We start from the raw sequence: 19,536 nt of genomic DNA, 5'->3' as shown, positions 1-19,536 counted from the left end.
TGAAAAATAATTTAAGTGACTTTGATCAGCAGGTAAGCACATCTCAAAGTACGATGTATTCACAAGACTTTAACTTATCAAGAACATGATCATATTAAGCTGCTTTAGAAATACGAATTCCAAAAGCTGTTAGTAAGAGTTGTATATTAATGCAAATATTTTAAAACTAATGGATGTTATGTGATTTCATTTTTTCCATTTTTTTTTAAATTATTTTTCAGCAAACTTTTTATCTCTTCCAGATTATTCAACAGTTGAGCTAATTGCTCCGTTATAGGAATCGATATGGCCATCTGTATGAAAATATAAACTAATTTATTTTTATTATTCCCTTTGAATATATTCTTTATAAATAGATCTACTATTATTAAACCAATATTGATGACCCTACTAATCCATTAAAATGTACATAGACAATGTGTAGAATATAGTGTAGTCAAAAACATAAAAATAATATAACACATGTCCACAAACTTGTGAACATGATATATACTTTTGTGTGTCACAGTGTGGGGTTCAAAGTACGGATCTAATTTTAATGTTGGTGTGCAGGGTAGTCCATAAATACAAAATTATATAATTTAAAGTTTCTTAGCTCAGTGAATTTTCGATAGAGTATCTCAATGTAAACTGCAACGTAGAAAATGATCTTTATAGTTTTAGAATATCTGATCAAATGTCTCATTGTAAATTTATGTAAAATGCTATAATTAAAATTAGGTTTCTTAACTCAGTGAATTTTTTTTATAGAAATTCTCAATGTCATTATCATACATAAACTTAGACTGGAAATGTCATATTTAATTTACTAACATAATTACTCTGTTTTGTATACTTTGTATTTGTAGTTGAAGAAAGTGTTTACTTTTGCAATGAACAACTATAGTTGGCATCTACCTGAACATTCCTTAATGTCTGATCTGCTTTCAGACTGTTTATAATAAAACATCAACTATTGGGTTTCACAATAAAACATCAACTGTTCTAAACATATCTCACCTCCACTTAAAAATAACCTCGACGAAGAAATTGTTGTTAAATAATAATACAAACACTATCGAAAAGCAAACATGACTAGACTTTATACAGGCAAATGAGGCTCGTTAGCTGGGGACAGCCATTCTTCTAGAAGAGACAACTCCAAAAGCAAACAATTGCTGCCTTATAATTTGTTCATAGGCTATGGAAGCAAATCCAAAACCAGTTGAACTGTATACTTTATTGTGTTTGTCAAGTCGGCAAAGCTCATGGTTGTTAAATTCGAGTTCGAACCCTCTGTCCGATAAGGCTCAATCCTTTCCAACACTAAAAAATAAGAACGAAGAAGAAGAAGACTGTATCAGACTATATAAGAGACGAGAAAAATGGCCCGTTGAGGAAGGATACAACGGGCGCTAGGTTGATAGTGCTGTCTATTTTCTCTAAACTCAAACCAACCCCCCCCCCCCCCGCGCCCCCACACACACCCCAAAACATGTCTACCGTCCCATTCAACGAAATATAATTATACACTTTTTTCAGTGTCCGCCCCCTCCCAGAAAATTCTACCCCCGCCCCCGAAAATTTCAAGTACCCCCACCCCTCTCCGCGGAGGAAAAAGTCTGAAAGAAACCCTGGTCGCATTTGTAGATCATACAAACTAAAGGAAGAATCTGGGCGGGGCTTCGCCCCTACCGGAAGAGATGCTTGAAAAAAAAACTGCACGCTAAACACTTTTTAGAATAGAAAAAATCTACCCTCCGGGGAGGAAAAAGTCTGAAAGAAACACTGGTGTCGCGCTTAGCCACTACCCGAAGAATAGCATTAAAGAAATTGCAAGAAAACCACTTTTTAGATTAGACACATTAATTAGGTGGTAATTTTATTATAGAGTATCGATGAAGAAATTTCTTATGAGTTGGGCAGGGGGGGGGGGGCCTCAGACGTTCTTAAGCGGGGATGGGGCTTCGCCCCTACCCGAAGAATTGTATGCAAGAAACTCTATACGCAAACCATTTAGATTAGACAAAATTGCCTTTTTATTCAATGTTTACTCGAGAATCAATGACGTCATATTACTGTGTGCCCTCTCCGGCTTGAGATTATTTTCTACTCTATGCTAAATGTGACGACGTCATATTTCGTTTTTCGAATTACTATGCATGTTTTTAATTTGCTTGTGTTTTCTCTAGAGCGTTCTTGTCAGATACATAGATACACAGATAGATAGATACACAGACAGCGAAACTATTAGTATTAATTGATGTCATAACAGAAATGGCGTCCCTGAGTGTAGCCGATTATTGTAACCAGATACCGGGGTACTAATCGTTGATTTTTTCCGTCTTAAAATATTTTATTACCTACAATCTTAATGTTTAATAAAGTTCGTAGTGAGAAAACTCTAACCGTGATTCCTTACAAAATTTGATTGCATTCTTTACAAATGGAGAAATACGAAATAAATAGTCGTGTCCATTAACAAAAATATAAAATATATTTTTTTGGGTTCAGAAACAGATAAGTGACTACACTTTGCTCTAAGGTCATAATAAAGTAGAAAATATTGTAGTGCTAGGTTTTTTATACAGAATTCGGATTAAAAGTAATAATGGTAAGATGTACATTTCAAAATACGTTCTCATATTTTAACAGCTGAACTACGTAAAATAACAAACCTGATACTTAGGCCAATAATTTCAGTATCTTTCAGCTAAATTAGTTTTTATAATTTAATTTTTGTTTTAAAACAAAAACTGTTATAGGTTCTAAGAGGCGTAGCAAGTGGGGGGAAGGGCGGGGGTGCGGAGCGCACCGGTTGACACAATTTAGGGGGTGACATCAAGGCAAAAATTAGCAAAATATATAGAGAAAAATTTGAGGGAGGGGGGTTGCAAATCGAAAGTTTGAGGGGGGGGGGGGTGCAAATCGAAAGTTTGTCCCCGGGAAAGGTCGCTACGCCTCTGGTGGGTGACACCATTTGTGCCGCACCGGGTGACACCCGACTTCGCTACGCCACTGTAGGTACTAAATGCAGGAAAAGTTAGGAAACATTAAATACTTAATAAACCCTACATATTTTTTATAAAATTATTCTAAAAAAAAATTCAGTTTATTTTTTAATGTAAAGGGTAGACATATTTTAAAATAAAACATAAGTAGATTTAATATATAACTTATACAGACGAAATTTAAAAATAACAACTCTATTTTGCTTCGGATCTAATTCAGTATATAGTGCGAATAATCATTATACAATTTAAAATCGTTTCCACCCTAAAAACGTACATCTGGACCATTGATAATAAACATTAACTATTTCAGTTTTATCATTGACCGTTAACTAATCACAACACCACGACTAAAGATATCTATACGACCATAACTGGCAATACGCCCACAATGAATGATATCTGAATCACGCAAATATTATTCGATTACACATTAGTTAGTGATCGAAAAACCTATAACAAAACAACCGTTAACGTAGAATAATCTCGATATAAAACAACGTCAAACGAGCACTGATGAGACTTGTGGTTATAGCCACCACACGTTATCCACACGAATAATGATGTCGAACAGGATTTAGTTTTCTTCTGCATTGAATATTCTGTCATAAACTCTCATTCATTTGTTTTCTCGATAGTAGTTATTTTAACGTGAACTCTTCATGAGTTGATAATATCTGAACTTTTACTGGACTTATTCATTTTCCTAACCTAATTCTAGACCTAACACAAAATTTAACCATAAACGTCTATCTGCATATAATAAGCAATATACATTCATCACATATGTAGGCTTATATGTAAGTGCATATGTAATGAAATTAAACAGTATCTTATGTTACCTTCTTTTAACTCAATGTGTTGTTGCAACAAAAAAAAGAGTAGCCACAGTTATGTCCCTTGGGTTTTTGTGTACTTTGTACTGAGGTTTCAACGTAATAGATAATAGCGGAATTTCCCGTTTATTACTTTCAGTTTCACGAGCAGGATATAAGCTGTGGAATAGTGTAAGAAAGTTATACCTACACGTCAAAAGAATACCAGAAGTCAAGATTAAAGTAAGTGTAATCAAATGGTTTAGAGATTATACATGTATCTTAATTTAGTAATGAAACCTGTATTCAATTGTGGATCATATAATGTGTCGTTTAGTTTGAATTTTTCGAATACAAATAGTACCTATTTTAAGATATGTTTAAGATGGAGGAACATTATTAAATAATCAGATAATAGTTTCTTCGACATAAAACCATTTGAATGACCTACTAAATACACAGATACGTGGTTTTTACCTGAATGAAATATTTTAGTTGGCGGCAAAAAAAAAAACAGATCTAGCAGCCTACGTCTCTTGTATTGCTGGCCACGTTTATTAATGGAATATTTTTTTTAATAAAAGCTGATTTTCCCGATGGACACTTTCATTTTCATTTGTTGGATGTAAATGTAAAGAGTACAATTTCATGCAATAAGAAAAACAATAATATTCAAAATTTATAGTAGAATAACATGTTAAATAAACACATATTAAAAGTCTATCAATAAATTTGCTTGCTATGTAAATTATATGTGATTTTTTAAAAAACTATCTTGTTGTAAATATTTTGTTTTTCTCAATTGGTTTATAGTTTTCTGATTTTTCAAGTTAATTAGTTGACATCTCGACCACATCTTTTAAATATTTTGTTAGATGCGACCCAGGATACACCTTGAACTTGTTGTACGGTATAAGAAATATTTGGAAGAAAATATACAAGTTCTGGAACCTGTCTTGGAAGTTATGAAAAACGTAAACGATTAATAATATTGTTATTTGTTCATACATTTTAAATAGTGCAATAACTTATGTAGAAAAAAGTAGTTAAGGAATAATTTCAAAAGAAAAATACACGGTACATTCAAAAATGTTTTTATACAAGGCTGTAGAAAAATGTCAAACTTGGATAGAAGATAAAATTGATAACCCGCCTCTCACGTACGGCGAACTTTGCCAGCAACTAGAGGCAGCTACATTGTGTTTGTTGAATACATCATCATCTATCATAAGTAAAGCTTTTTTCAATAATTGTAATAATGTTAAATTGAGGATCTATGAAAAAAGATACAGTAGTTCCATCTAAAGAAATTATTCAAATAACAAAAATACATATTCGACTATTTCAATATGTAACAAAACATTATTTTGTTCATTTACATCACCAAGATGAAAATAAAGACTACGTAAATGTCGAGGACACTGCGCCATCATTATCTCAGTCAACACCATATCCTACAGCAGCAGAAAAATGGGACCCTAGTGAATCGAAACATCAAGTCACTAAACACGTTCAATCAACAGCGGGTATGGAATATTTAGAAACTAAAACAAATAAATCTTAAGATGTAAACATATATGTCTTAGCTTCGTTAAAAATAAAGTATTTATGATTTACTAAACACAATTAATACGTACAATAATTTTATTTGTTTATCATGTATTACTATAGAAATATTGAGTCGACTTGAGCAGATAGAGACAGCCATATCTTCTCTACAAGACGTCAGTCGACTTGAGCAGATAGAGACAGCCATATCTTCTCTACAAGACGTCAGTCGACTTGAGCAGATAGAGACAGCTATATCTTTTCTACAAGACGTCAGTCGACTTGAGCAGATAGAGACATCCATATCTTCTCTACAAGACGTCAGTCGACTTGAGCAGATAGAGACATCCATATCTTCTCTACAAGACGTCAGTCGACTTGAGCAGATAGAGACAGCTATATCTTCTCTACAAGACGTCAGTCGACTTGAGCAGATAGAGACAGCAATATCTTCTCTACAAGACGTCAGTCGACTTGAGCAGATAGAGACAGCCATATCTTCTCTACAAGACATCAGAGACAAGTCTACAAATGCAATATCAGAAATAAAACAATGGAGAGACAACTTTGTAACAAAACAGATTGACATGGGGGTAAACATTGAACAACTGGTTAAAAGACAAAAACAGAATTTTAAAAACCTCAGAAAACAAATGAGTGAACAAGATAACAAAGTAAAGGAGCTGAACAAAGAAATTGAAAGTTTAAAAGAAAAAGAATCCAAGTCAAACAAAACACTAGAGAAACTGTCTCTAGATATAAAGGGATATGAAGACAACTTACTAAAAAATAAACAAAGAGATGCAAGATCACACAGATAAAACTGATAGTATAACACAAGAAATTAAAAGACATTCAGATCAGATGTCTACCCTACAAGAAGAGAGTTATAAAACCATGCATAATACATCAACACAATTAGAAAAGGTAAAATTGCTAATCATGGGTTAACACAATTTTACACATACTGGCCAGAAAACTTATTTCACATTTTATTACCTGGTTAAATCAAAACACAACTTAGTAGCTTTATCAAAAGTTATACTTTACAAGTATTACTTATTTTAAGACACATTTTATGTTTTGTTAGTTATAATGTGCAGTAAAAATAATTAAAATGTTAATGCTTTTATTAAATTTTCTGCTCTTTAGTACATTTTAACAAACAAGCTCCTGCAAAAAAGGTTGATGCCCATTGACAAACTGATTCAAATCTTTAACAAAAACTTGGAAACAAGGAAAGAAAGAATAACGAAGGTATATAAGAAGTAATTTAAAAATAAATAAATTGCGACGTTGATAAATCGTGCATTAATTATGAACACTATGTAAATAGACAAGTTAATAACATATATTTAAAAATAACACAAGCTTTAAATAATGTTCTATTTTTACAATATGTCATAACCAATTAAAATCAGTGCATCATTTGTATGCTGTACGTAACTACGGGAATTTTTCATTTGTTTTATAAAAAACTTTTTTAGCTGGAAAATATTGAAGGTGCTATTTCAAAACTGTCCAAAGATTTGAATATTATAGGTAAGTTTGCATAAAAAAATAATTTTAAAAACCTAATCGTACAGCCAGACAGACCATAACGTGATGTTCGTTAGCCAGACAGACCATAACGTGATGTTCGTTAGCCAGACAGACCATAACGTGATGTTCGTTAGCCAGACCATAACGTGATGTTCGTTAGCCAGACATACCCTAATGTGATTTTCGTTAGCCTGACAGACCATAACGTGATATTCGTTAACCAGACAGACCATAACGTAATGTTCGTTAGCCAGACAGACCAATACGTGATGTTCGTTAGCCAGACAGACCATAACGTGATGTTCGTTAGCCAGAAAGACCATAACGTGACGTTCGTTAGCCAGACAAACCATAACGTGATGTTCGGTAGCCAGACCATAACGTGATGTTCGTTAGCCAGACAGACCATAACGTGATGTTCGTTAGCCAGACAGACCATAATGTGATGTTCGTTAGCCAGACAGACCATCACGTGATGTTCGTTAGCCAGACAGACCATAACGTGATGTTCGTTAGCCAGACAGACCATATCGTGATGTTCGTTAGCCAGACAGACCATAAAGTGATGTTCGTTAGCCAGACAGACCATAACGTGATGTTCGTTAGCTAGACAGACCATAACGTGATGTTCGTTAGCCAGACAGACCATAACGTGATAAAGAATGGAAAATTTCACTCACCCATAGTGCCAGTCTCTAGACCCGTGGGTTTCCGTCAGGTGTTTGTTTCCTCACCTGATACATTACACCACCTGGTATGTCGGGAGTCGACCTACAGCGGTCTACCCAGTACAGTAAGACATTTACAGAGCTGCAGTTTCAATTTAACTAACTACATATAACGACACATCTTCCCTTATGTTTTTAAGATTAAGACGGAGTCCTATAAGAGACAGGGATTAAACCTAAACTAAAATAATAGCATGAAAACATTTTTACATTTTTACATTTTAGTATCGCATTAATTGACTGTAAATTGAGATGAATAATAAAAAAAGTTACACGGTGCAGATCTTGTTTTCGGTGATTACTAAGTACAACAGAATAACTTTAGTTCCAGTAATTTTGGTTTGGATAGATAAACCAAATATAGTTAAACTGTAATGTAAACACGTACGGACTTTATGATTATAAAGGGAGCCGGACGATTTCCCGAACGTCACTTGCCGTTAGTTTTAACAGTATAACACAATTTTAAAAATGACCTATGTTGTTTACTGATGTAAGTTTTTTCACGTGTTATAATTTTTAGTGGTCAAGTGCCTTTTTTAAAAAGACAACAACCGTTTAGTTATTTGCTGAATGTTTTTAATAAATGGATACGTAAGAAATGTATCAATAATAATTAAAGCGTTAAGTACTAGGTCATGTGCACATTTAGATAATTAGTAGTATAGGACATACTGTTTTAGAACGGCCTACCAATACAAGAGTTTGAGGAGGGCTATTGTCAAGAAAGAACAAAGTAAGTGGGCTGGGAAGGAGAATGAAAAACTAATAGAAACATTTCCTGGAGCACAGAGAAACTTTGAAATAGTATTTTCAAGTTCACCAAGCTAAAATGAAATAAAATAAATAAAATAATCACATATCTACATAGGCTATGATGTGGGACTGGCCCGCTAACGTAAAAAAAAATAATGTCAACTTGTTAGAATTGAAAATGAATCAAAATATTTTCTTATTTAAATATTAAAATTGTTTCCCTGTAAATTAAAAAAAATAATGGACATATTATATAGACTAATAACAGACTTTTATTGACTTATTTGGGATTTATCAATGTTCTGGATTATTTAAATACAATCATTACAAACATACCTTATTTATTCGCTCTTTCCTATTTTCCAAGTTCTGGTTAAAGATTTGAATCAGTCTGTCAATGGGCATCAACTTTTGTTGTAGGAGTTTGTACATAACACTGTGCTAAAGACGATCATAATTGAAGATTCATACATTTAATTATTTTTATTGTATATTAAAACTCACATAGCATTTATATAAAAGTTATGTTCATATGTTAAGTTAGTCGACTGCCTCTTAATTAAGAATTTGAAGTTAATTACTTGGCAAGTAAGAATAGATCTTTGTAAAAATAAGACTGCAATTTTAAAACTTACCTTTAATTGCATCTTTTCAAATTGGGTTGATGTTTTGTCCAAGGTTTTATTATTTTCATCTTGTAAAGAAACAATCAAATCAGAATGGCTTTTAATTTTTTCTTTCATACCGTCTCTTACATCTGTATTAGCTTGCATCTCTATATTTATTTTTTTACAGTAAATTTTGTAAAATTTAGGAAATCAAATTTCATTGAAATTCTTATTCGCTAAAAAAACTAATCTCTTCCTTCTGTTAAATTATCCAGGTCTACATATTTACATACTAATTTATTTTAAATTGATTTACATACTAATTTATTTTACATTGCTTTACATACTAATTTATTTTAAATTGAACTAATAAGTGTATACTGAATTTATAAACTGAAAGAGTAACATTAATTTTAAACCAAGGCGTTTAAAGAAAAATCACAAACTATTTTATTAAGTTATTACTATCCAACGCTCTATATGAATAAATGAAGTACAACAGTTGATTTTAAATTCTACATGCTAACCCTATTATAGATTACACTATTGATTAAAGAATAGTTGTTGGTATATTTCAATCTCTAACAAAATAATATGTTGTGTTATAGTGGATTGAGAGTGATATTATATCCTTTAACATTAGTATGTCCCATTTCTTTAAGTTAAATTGTAAGAGGGATTTTTGCATTTTTCTCGGACCAAACGTTTACGCTACTTGACAGAAGGGTTAGAGATTTTAAATTTTAAAGTGAATTAAAAAACTGACCAGAAATATGTGACGTCACATCCAACAAGGCCGTAGCTGCTGTGTCCAGTTTTTGTGATAGCTCGATGTAGCTGACAGATGATTGGTCAGTTTTTTCTTCTAGCCACGCCTTACTTTTTGTAACAACCTGGTGATCACAAACATAAACATTATTTCAACTGGCCACGCTTTGTATGGCTATTTTATGAGAAAATGTCAAACGTAAAACACTTTCTACCGTCTAAATGATACTTTGTTGGTTTTCAAATATTACAAAGTAAATCAAATTTGAATCTTTTAATATATATATATATATATATATATATATATATATATATATATATATATACAATTTAATTAGTTGGAGAACTTAATTTTACTTTTGAAAAATGCGTTTAGAAAAATAAAAGAAAAAAATTGTTATAACACAACAGTGTCAAAATAATATGTTTTTAAAAATTAGCAGTTGATTCTAGATGTTTTAATCTTACATTTTTCATAAAATTAATGACAGGTTCCAGAACTTGTAGCTGTTCTTCCAAATATTGTATCTGTTCTGTAACAACCTTTACCTGAATTCGTGTAGGCATCTGGTTTAAAAAAAGAATCTTCACTTATTACATTGTTTTGCTAGTCTCATAAGTCAATGTGATAGATAACAGAGGACAGAGACTTTTGGTTTAATGCCAATCCTTAGTCTCTTTTGCTTTGGACGGACTTGTTGTAATAATTCATGTTTCATTGAACATAACTACACAGGTAAAATAAGAGTAGCATGATGTATAATCGTGTAACGGTCTTTGATACAGAGAGACAAGTGCAAATATATGTAGATCTGCAGACGTAGCATACGCCGCTGTCGACAGTACACCACCCCCTACATCCCACCTAAACCCACCCCGCCCAGTGAAAGCAGCCCCTTAATTTTAAATCGTTTAATACTAAATTATATGCCCCTAATAGCCGTCATTAACCCGGCTCTACGATTGTAAACATTCGGAGTGAACTGGAGCTTACCAGACAGGTGGAGATTGAGGTGGTGGCTAAGCTGTGTGGTGTTTTCTGTGGTCCACATGAAGAGAATTATATATAGATATAATGATTTCAATACACATCTACATAGAAAAAAATGTAAAGTAATTTGTTTGGTTATTTTTAAGATTTTATCGGATCATTTTTCTTTATGGATACTTTATTTGAGGGGAGGGGCGTTGTCCAGAATTTTTTTCGCCAATATTTATAAGCAGATAGGACTGGTGTCCAAGTAGATACTTGAAGTGAGGATATTTTAAACGTGTTAACAATGTAAACAACAACCCCACTTTGGTTACTGCCTGTGTTTGAAAACATAAAATACGTAACACTTTAACTACGTATCGAAACTTGTCAGATGTTGTCTAATTGACTTAAACTGAACTAAAATTATGAACCATGCCAAACCAAAATGACAATAATCACATCGATAGTTTTAAAAAACTTTCTAACACAAATTATATTTTTAAAGCATTCAGTGCAGCTGTTTTTCTCTCTACGAAACGCTATTTATTTTTTTCATTAAATAATTATCTATTACATCGGTTAAACATGGTATTCTATGAAAATGTTTCTTGTTTATTTATATGATGCTCTATTAAAAGGAGAACGGCGAAACTGAAAGTTCTTAACGGAAAAATCCGCTATTATAAATATATCTTCTACCAGGTTATAAAGATGGCGATAACACAAGACATGTACTAGAGCAGCTGTCTTGTCTTCAACTCAAACATTTAATTTAGGTAACACACAAAAATTAAACACACTATCTTATCATCTAAATATCTGTAGTGGGCGCCATTTTAATAGATTTATACTATCTTAAACGAAATAGAAATTAACGTACATTTTAAACGTATTTTTAAAAAATATTATGCTTCATAAAAATGATAAATGTATTATATTTTTAAAAAATAAAACATACACTTTTCTACATACTTTTTATGTTTATTGTTATCAGTGTTGTATGCTTATTTTTAATGCTATGTAAATTATATGTTTACACTTACTTCAAAGATAACTGCAGTAAATTTTACAGCTAGATCTAGATCTAAAATCGTTCTACAAACTGCTACGCTGCTATTGAAACCGAAATAACTGAACGGGAAATTCCGGTATTATCTAAAGAGTTAACGTCACGTTCCAAGGGACAGAACTGTCGCTGTTCAAATTGATCTCGCTAGAACTTATTAAGGTAACTCACAATATAGAGGAGTCGAAATATCATACCACCGCAATGCGGGTGGGGGCATATTCCGACCAAAAGCAACACATATATTTTTTGCAACTTTTTAAACATATCAACTACAGCAGTGGTTGTTCTTCAGTATGTAGCACACACTGTCGCATAGAGAAAAATCTTGATTAGCTGTTGTGTGAAAGTTTGGCAAACCTTCTAATCATTAACATATTTTATCACTCCGCTTTAAATAGTATAATAGGGATGTCCAAAAGTTAATTTGTCTAGTTTGAACTAAGCAAATTAAAAAGCAATTTCTTTACTTAATTGTTATTAAAATAAGGAATAATAAAGAATGACATAGTCATAACAAATGATATTTTTTTATATCTTTTAGTTAGCGAAAACAGCTTTTATTAGAGAAAGCAAATTAATTTTATATTTTTAATTTTTAAAGCCGCCAATGTGAAAAAAAAACCTTCCATGCCTATTGCTTTTACCTTTATTGAATACATTATTTTCTTATTTACAATATATTTAAAAGCTTGTTGTTAACGAATTTTAATTTTTGTTTTATTTGTTTAGACTGTATCAACTAACTGTCTCATTTTTCTCTCTATGAGTGCCATGAATACAATCAATTTTCTGACTTCCAGCTAAAAACATTAATCTTGTTGGTCTTGTCATATTTTAAGACGGCACAAATCAAAATTTAGTCTCCGAGTCGATGTTCTATAATCTATTGTGAACCCCAACAATTGATGTTTTATTGTGAACCCCAACAATTGATGTTTTATTGTGAACCCCAACAATTGATTTTATATTTTGAACCCCAACAGTCGATGTTTTATTGTGAACCCCAACAGTTGATGTTTTATTGTGAACCCCAACAGTTGATGTTTTATTGTGAACCCCAACAGTTGATGTTTTATTGTGAACCCCACATTAGGGATTGTTAAGGTGGATGCTAGCTAGAGTCGTTTATTTCAAAAGTAGACACTTTCTTCACAGAACATACAAAACAGAGGAATTATGTTAATAATTTAAATATGACCTTGCCTGTCTAAGTTTAGTATGATTTATTACCTTGAGATATACTATCATAAATTCATTGAGATAAGAAAAAAATTATTTTTAATTATATCATTTTGCCTATTACAGTTTACATTGAGACATTTGATCAGATATTCTAAAACTAAAAACATAATTTTAATTACATCATTTTCAACGTCACAGTTTACATTGAGATACTCTATCAAATATTCTATGAGGTAAAACACTTTTAATTATATACTTTTGTTTTTATGCACCAACCTGCTCACCAACATTAAAATTAGATCCGTACTTTGAACACCAACCTAGTGACAAACAAAAGGATAAATCATGTTCAGAAGTTTCATGAAATGTGTTATGTTATTTTTATGTATTTGCCTACACTATAGTCTACACATTGTCTATGTAAACTTTAATGTGCTGGTAGGATCATCAATATTGTTTAATAATAGTATATCTATTTATAAAGAGTATATTCAAATGACACAATTAAAATAAATTAGTTTATATTTTCATAAAGAATTATTTAGCTCAACTGTTGAATAATCTGGAAGAGATGAAAAGTTTGTTGAAAAATAATTTAAGTGACTTTGATCAACAGGTAAGCACATCTAATAGTACGATGTATTCACAAGACTTTAACTTATCTAGAACATTATTAAGCTGCTTAAGAAATAAAAACACCAAAGCCTGTTACTAAGAGCTATTAAGTAATGCAGATAATTTGCTAATGGGTGATATGAAATCTCATTTTCAATCCACATTCCTTCTGTACAAAGGTTCTTCCAGGCATCTTTTCGGTGGGGGGGGGGGGGGGCATTGCCCCCTCTCTCCAACCAACCCAGAAGAAAGTCTACTGAACCCCCTAAAATATCAACCCCCTAAACTATCAAGTCCCCCCCCCCCCCCCCCGGAGAAAATGTCTGGAAGAAACACTGCTTCTGTAAATAGAATTATACATGGTAGTGGAATTACTTTAAACGCCCAATACAAAAATTATGAATATTTTGAATTGAGATTTTTTTTTTTGCTTTTAAATTAAATAGCTCATTAATCTTTAAATATTTCAATCCTCGTCTATGTTATGTCATGTCTAGCCCCTCAATGTTTAAATATTTCAATTCTCGTCTATGTTATGTCATGTCTAGCCCCTCAATGTTTAAATATTTCAATCCTCGTCTATGTTATGTCATGTCTAGCCCCTCAATGTTTAAATATTTCAATCCTCGTCTATGTTATGTCATGTCTAGCCCCTCAATGTTTAAATATTTCAATCCTCGTCTATGTTATGTCATGTCTAGCCCCTCAATGTTTAAATATTTCAATCCTCGTCTATGTTATGTCATGTCTAGCCCCTCAATGTTTAAATATTTCAATCCTCGCCTCTGTTATGTCATGTCTAGCCCCTCAATGTTTAAATATTTCAATCCTCGCCTCTGTTATGTCATGTCTAGCCCCTCAATGTTTAAATATTTCAATCCTCGTCTATGTTATGTCTAGCACTTTAATCTTTAAATATTTCAATCCTCGTCTCTGTTATCGCATGGCCAGGTAAAACAAGCAACACTGGAATGGTTGGACAATCCATCAGAAGCGAAAATAGATTTTAAAGAAGTTGTTTCTATGGTAACAACAGTAAATACTGCCCTACTTGAACTTAAACAAACGATTTCTGGTAATATTATAAAGACATTCAACAAATATGCTAAATAAAAAGATACGTGTCTAAACATTAATAATTATACATCTTCCATTTAAAATCATTGCAACCTATGTAAACTAACATACATCTATATATGTAAAAAACTATTGTACATTTTCTAAAATTCAAAACACTCTTATTGGAAAGATAACATCAATTAAAAGCCGATGATTTTTATATTTTAGATTGTGTGCTTTTGAACATATTTGCAATGCTATTCAAATCATTTTACATTCTTACTATTGAAAATCTAGTCCTTAAAACATATTTGTTACACATGTCTAAAAGTTTCCTGCACCAAGTATCAAGCAATGGCTGGAGATAAGACACCACAAGAGAATAAAAGTGTTGACTCGGTACACGATGTAAATTATTCTGATCTTTCTATGTCAGGTAGAACCTTAATTTATCAAAGCGAAAATAAAAATAAATGAAATGGTTGTAAAAAGTAATTGTGCTAAGTAAAATTGCTTAATATATATATATATATATATATATATATATATATATATATATATATATATATATATATATATATATATATATATATCAATGTAATGTAAATACTTTACTTCTTTCTGTTGTTTGAAATATTTTGATTCTACAGCCTTCTCCAAGAATATGCTAACATAAACACATTTTACAAGTTGCAGCTGATTTTAGTAACAGACTAGAGCAGAGAGTAGAGCGTCTTGAAACAACGCTAACTTCTATGCAAAGTAGGAATAAAAAAAAAACTGAAGCTGACTTGACCGAAATTAAGCAATGGAGGGACCCTTATAAAACAGAAGAAAGTAATATGAAGGAACAATTAGAACAATTGGCTATAAAAGAAAAACAGAATGCTAAGCAATTCCGAAAGCAAATTAACGAATACAAACATATAACGGATAAGATGAATGAAGAACTGAAACAATTGGATGAAATAAAACAATGGAGGAAAACACTTATATCAGAACATAAAACTATGGCGAAAAAATTTGATGAACTGTCTAAGACACTAACAGATAATAAAGAAAAGACTAGAGAGCAAATACAAGAATCCAAAACCAGAATAAATGAGTTGAATACAGAAATTAAGACCCTCAAAGAAAAAGAATCAAATACAATCCAAGCACTAGAAAGAACGAATACAGAGATGAACAAGTTTGACATTATATTAAACAAAATAAATGAAGAATTAGAAATTCAAACAACTAAAACAGAGAAATTGCAAAAACAAATAAAAAGTCATTCCGATGTTATTTCTCACTTGAGGGAAGAAGGAAATAAAAACAAAAATACGGAAACCAAAGTAGAAAAGTTAATGTCCATGGTTTGTACCTATTTTACGTTTGGAACACATAGAATATTTTATTGAATGGATTTTGTGGCTTGTATTCTATTAGTTAATGTCCATGCACTTTACCTTATTAGTTAATGCCTATGAACTTTAAACTTCTAACATGCATTTTGTTTCGATTTCATTTGTGAAATAATTAAAGACAACTTGATCTTTATCATTCTACTCCCTAGCATAGCGTCACGTTCAAGATCTTACAACAAAGATTGATGCCCGTTGAAAATTTAATTCAAATTTTTAATAAAAAATTGGCAAGTAGGCAGAAGTACAAACAAAAGGTAACATATTTATTACCTAATGCCATTGGTCCCTTTGAGAGTCTACAAACCCACGTGTGACAGGAGTATTGATTGAGACCAATATTAACATATACCCAAAGTGGTTTTCTGTGTTTGGTAGACATAATTATAAATTAAAAAAAAATAAATGGATCTCTTAGGTTCATTTTTTTTTATTTTGTAAAAAGTCAATAATAACAACAAATAATGATACAATTTTCAAAAGATGAGATGATATCTTTTGTTTTAAGTTTGCAGCCCTGGACAATGATGTTTCGAAATTGTCAAATGATGTAGATTCCATTAGTAAGTATTTTAACATTAACTCATTGTATTATAAATGATTAACCTGCACAATCTATGTTTTAAGTATTAGCATGTTTACGTAATATTGTATGGTAGAAAACCATGCTTGTTTTAAATAGATACTAGTAACCCATGTTGAGTTTTAATGGTAAAATACAATTTTAAAATGACCTATGTTGTTTACTGATGTAAGTTTTTTCACTTGTTATATTTTTGGTGGTCAATTGCCTTTTTTAAGAGAACAACAACCGCTAAGTTATTTGAATGCTGAATGTTTTTAATAAATGGATACGTAAGAAATGTATCAATAATATCTAAAGCATAAAGTACAAGGACATGTGCACATTTAGAGGATCAGTAGTATTGGACATATTGTTTTAAAACGGCCTACGAATATAAGAGCTTAAGGAGGACTATTGTCGAGATAGTACACAGCAAGTGGGCGGGGAAGGAGAATGAAATTTCAAACAGGAACATTTCCTGGATCACAGAGAAATTATATAAGACATGTATTACAATACACGCAGAGACACACAAGCAAACACATACACATAAACAAATAGAAAAAAACGGCACATAAAACCAGTCATCACTCAAACCGTATATTTCAACATATTATGAAATCTTGTGTTTCGGTCGTGTTGCGGCTAATACAAAAAAACACTAATAAAATGTTTTTTTTTCCTTATAGTTAGGCGATTAAATGATACTCGACCCCCCCCCCCCCTATACTGCCATGTTTCAACTAACGGTTTATTTAAACTAGACTAGTAATAAATCAAACTTTGGACACATAGTTAATCAGTATAAACATGAGTGTATCATTTTGATCGATGTTATTCAAAACGGATGTTAAAAAAACAGGACAAGAAATTAAAACCCACTCAACTCTACAAGATGATGGGAAGAAAAAGCTGGCCAACACTACAGATATGTTAGTAGCTTTAACTACAAAGGTAAGCTTTTATCAGTTAAGATTTGTATATTATTTCCTATATTTAATTACTGATGATTATTTTATTTTTCTTAAAATAATGTGAAATATAAACTACTATTCAGACCAATTACTTTAAATATTAGTGTGTGTGCTATTTAAATAAAATAGGGTAATTACTATTTTAAGAATGTAAGACAGTCAGGTTTCACATGAGTGATTTTTTGTACGAACATAATTTCTGATACAATGCGTAAACAAATTTTAGGTTGAAACTCGAGAAAGTGATGTTTTAAAGCTGTTGAAAGATTTTAAGATAATTGGTAAGTTGAATAATAAACATACATCTAATAGTGAACAGACAAACAGACACTTGTGCAAAAGTTTATGATTAAACTCTAATATTTAATTTCCAACAGAGACCCGAGTATGTCAGCCTTACATCTGTCAACTTCACCTGGACAACAACACACCTGTGACTACTGGATCAATTCTTTCAACATTTCATAAAGTGTGGGAACCTAACGGCAGCCATTTTAATAGAACAACAGGAAAACTTGTAGCACCAGATGATGGTAACTATCTTGTGATTGTGACGCTGCAGGAATCGGAAGATAAACTGATTACAATATATGTGTACAGGGGTGACGGATTGTATAAGAGCCTTCTTGTCAAATCAGCCTATCTGCCGCTGGATCAACTGTTGTAGACATGATAAAAGGCCAAGAACTTTATTTTAAAGTGGACCAAGCTGATGATGGAGCCAAGCTACACGCAGGAAGTGGATTCACTATACTTAGATTGTAAATTTAATCATGGTTATGAAATAAGTTGTTTATCATTTAATTAACTGCCTCTTCAAAAGGGAGGGAATGTGACCTACTTAGGTCTGGTATTTTTATTTTTACGTTTGTTACCTTACCATATATGGTCTGTGGTATAATCACTGGTTTTGTCCACTGTCTTAAGAAAGTCTTAGACTCATTATTTTTCCATCATGAGATGATTGGTTGATGCGGACCAGGTGATACCCCAACCAATAGCCTTATGATTTGAAGGTGACCTTCCATGTTGCCTAAGTCTATAAATAGACCGCGCACAGGTCTCTCTAGGCAGTTCTTTGACCAGACGTCTTTGAGACATAATAAGCCCTGTGTGTCGCTGAGTAATACTAAGTTGTTTAAGAAGCATATTATTATATTACTTGTGGTTAAGTAATTCTTTATGCTTATAGCAGCGTTGTGTAAACTGTGGTGATTTTTCTGAAGTGTTAAAAGCTTTGATAGTGTATCATATGATTTTTTTCCACGAATTGTAAGTTGGGTTTTGTTCATTCTGTAAATCTATTTTATCCTGTATAAATCTAGTGTTCTGCCACGATTTTGTACACTCATTAAAAGTTATATGCAGATTAAATGTATTGTTGGCATCAGTAGTTTCTCTAGTGTTTCCCCTAGACATCAAGTACGAGTCCTTGTAAACTATTGTGTTAGCTTTCTTTTATTTAGGCTTGTCGCCATCTGTGTATAATCAGTTAAACGAATCCGGGAGCGTTCGCCAACTATCTGGCTGATAAATTGGTGCTCTTTACACTTTGTTTCTTTTCTAAATATTATAACAGTCATCTACCAGTCCAGGATAAATCATTCCGATTTAAGCCGACAGAATTGCACCCCCTCCTCTCCCATCTTGATGGTAAACTATCTTTCCAGGTCTCTGGTTCTTAAGAGTGTACTTCACATTTACCCAATCAATGTAGAAAGCAGTTGAATAAAGACATGTATCCATTTAATTTCTTAACTTTGACCGTTTATAATTCAAAACTTCAGCTTATTAAAATTGACTTTTACCGCTTTTTGTGCTTCCCTCCTGTCGGCAGGGGACGACCCCTCCCGCTGCCCCTCCACCTCAACTAGACCCATGGGTAGCCTACACTAAAGTAGACAGGTCCATGCTACTTCATTGATAGTAACTATA

The 19,536-nt window shown here is 32.2% G+C and overlaps 4 protein-coding genes across 4 annotated transcripts in view; 3 read left to right on the top strand and 1 right to left on the bottom strand.

Annotated features, from left to right (window-relative positions):
* The window catches only part of LOC131947365 (uncharacterized), a 253,332-nt gene that overhangs the window by 215,025 nt on the left and 18,771 nt on the right, over positions 1–19,536 (top strand). Inside the window, exons 2-3 of the mRNA XM_059308569.1 lie at positions 11,782–11,959; positions 13,106–13,215. The gene's annotated coding sequence lies outside the window, so the exon portion shown is untranslated. The remainder of the gene's footprint in view (positions 1–11,781; positions 11,960–13,105; positions 13,216–19,536) is intronic.
* LOC131947435 (uncharacterized) lies at positions 6,104–7,863 on the top strand. Its single transcript, XM_059308649.1, has 5 exons — positions 6,104–6,280; positions 6,506–6,610; positions 6,841–6,895; positions 7,582–7,649; positions 7,849–7,863. Exons 1-5 carry the CDS (start codon positions 6,155–6,157, stop codon positions 7,861–7,863), a joined length of 369 nt encoding a protein of 122 aa, XP_059164632.1. The 5' UTR covers positions 6,104–6,154.
* Positions 8,313–11,885, bottom strand: LOC131947434 (uncharacterized). The gene is made up of 6 exons (XM_059308648.1): positions 11,775–11,885; positions 10,224–10,322; positions 9,754–9,880; positions 9,015–9,073; positions 8,716–8,820; positions 8,313–8,450 (listed from the first exon to the last, which is right to left on the bottom strand). Exons 2-6 carry the CDS (start codon positions 10,320–10,322, stop codon positions 8,313–8,315), a joined length of 528 nt encoding a protein of 175 aa, XP_059164631.1. The 5' UTR covers positions 11,775–11,885.
* Positions 13,518–19,536, top strand: part of LOC131947346 (microtubule-associated tumor suppressor 1 homolog) — a 96,710-nt gene continuing 90,691 nt past the window's right edge. Inside the window, exons 1-8 of the mRNA XM_059308541.1 lie at positions 13,518–13,598; positions 14,549–14,672; positions 14,988–15,092; positions 15,353–16,014; positions 16,215–16,319; positions 16,571–16,625; positions 17,490–17,581; positions 17,828–17,882. Coding sequence (XP_059164524.1) covers positions 13,554–13,598; positions 14,549–14,672; positions 14,988–15,092; positions 15,353–16,014; positions 16,215–16,319; positions 16,571–16,625; positions 17,490–17,581; positions 17,828–17,882 — 1,243 coding nt within the window. The 5' untranslated portion in view covers positions 13,518–13,553. The remainder of the gene's footprint in view (positions 13,599–14,548; positions 14,673–14,987; positions 15,093–15,352; positions 16,015–16,214; positions 16,320–16,570; positions 16,626–17,489; positions 17,582–17,827; positions 17,883–19,536) is intronic.

The sequence above is a fragment of the Physella acuta genome, unplaced genomic scaffold (genome assembly GCF_028476545.2).
Source record: "Physella acuta isolate Inbredline_101_S28 unplaced genomic scaffold, ASM2847654v3 ptg000592l, whole genome shotgun sequence".
NCBI lineage: Eukaryota > Metazoa > Mollusca > Gastropoda > Physidae > Physella > Physella acuta.
This window is presented reverse-complemented; position numbering and strand designations above follow the sequence as displayed.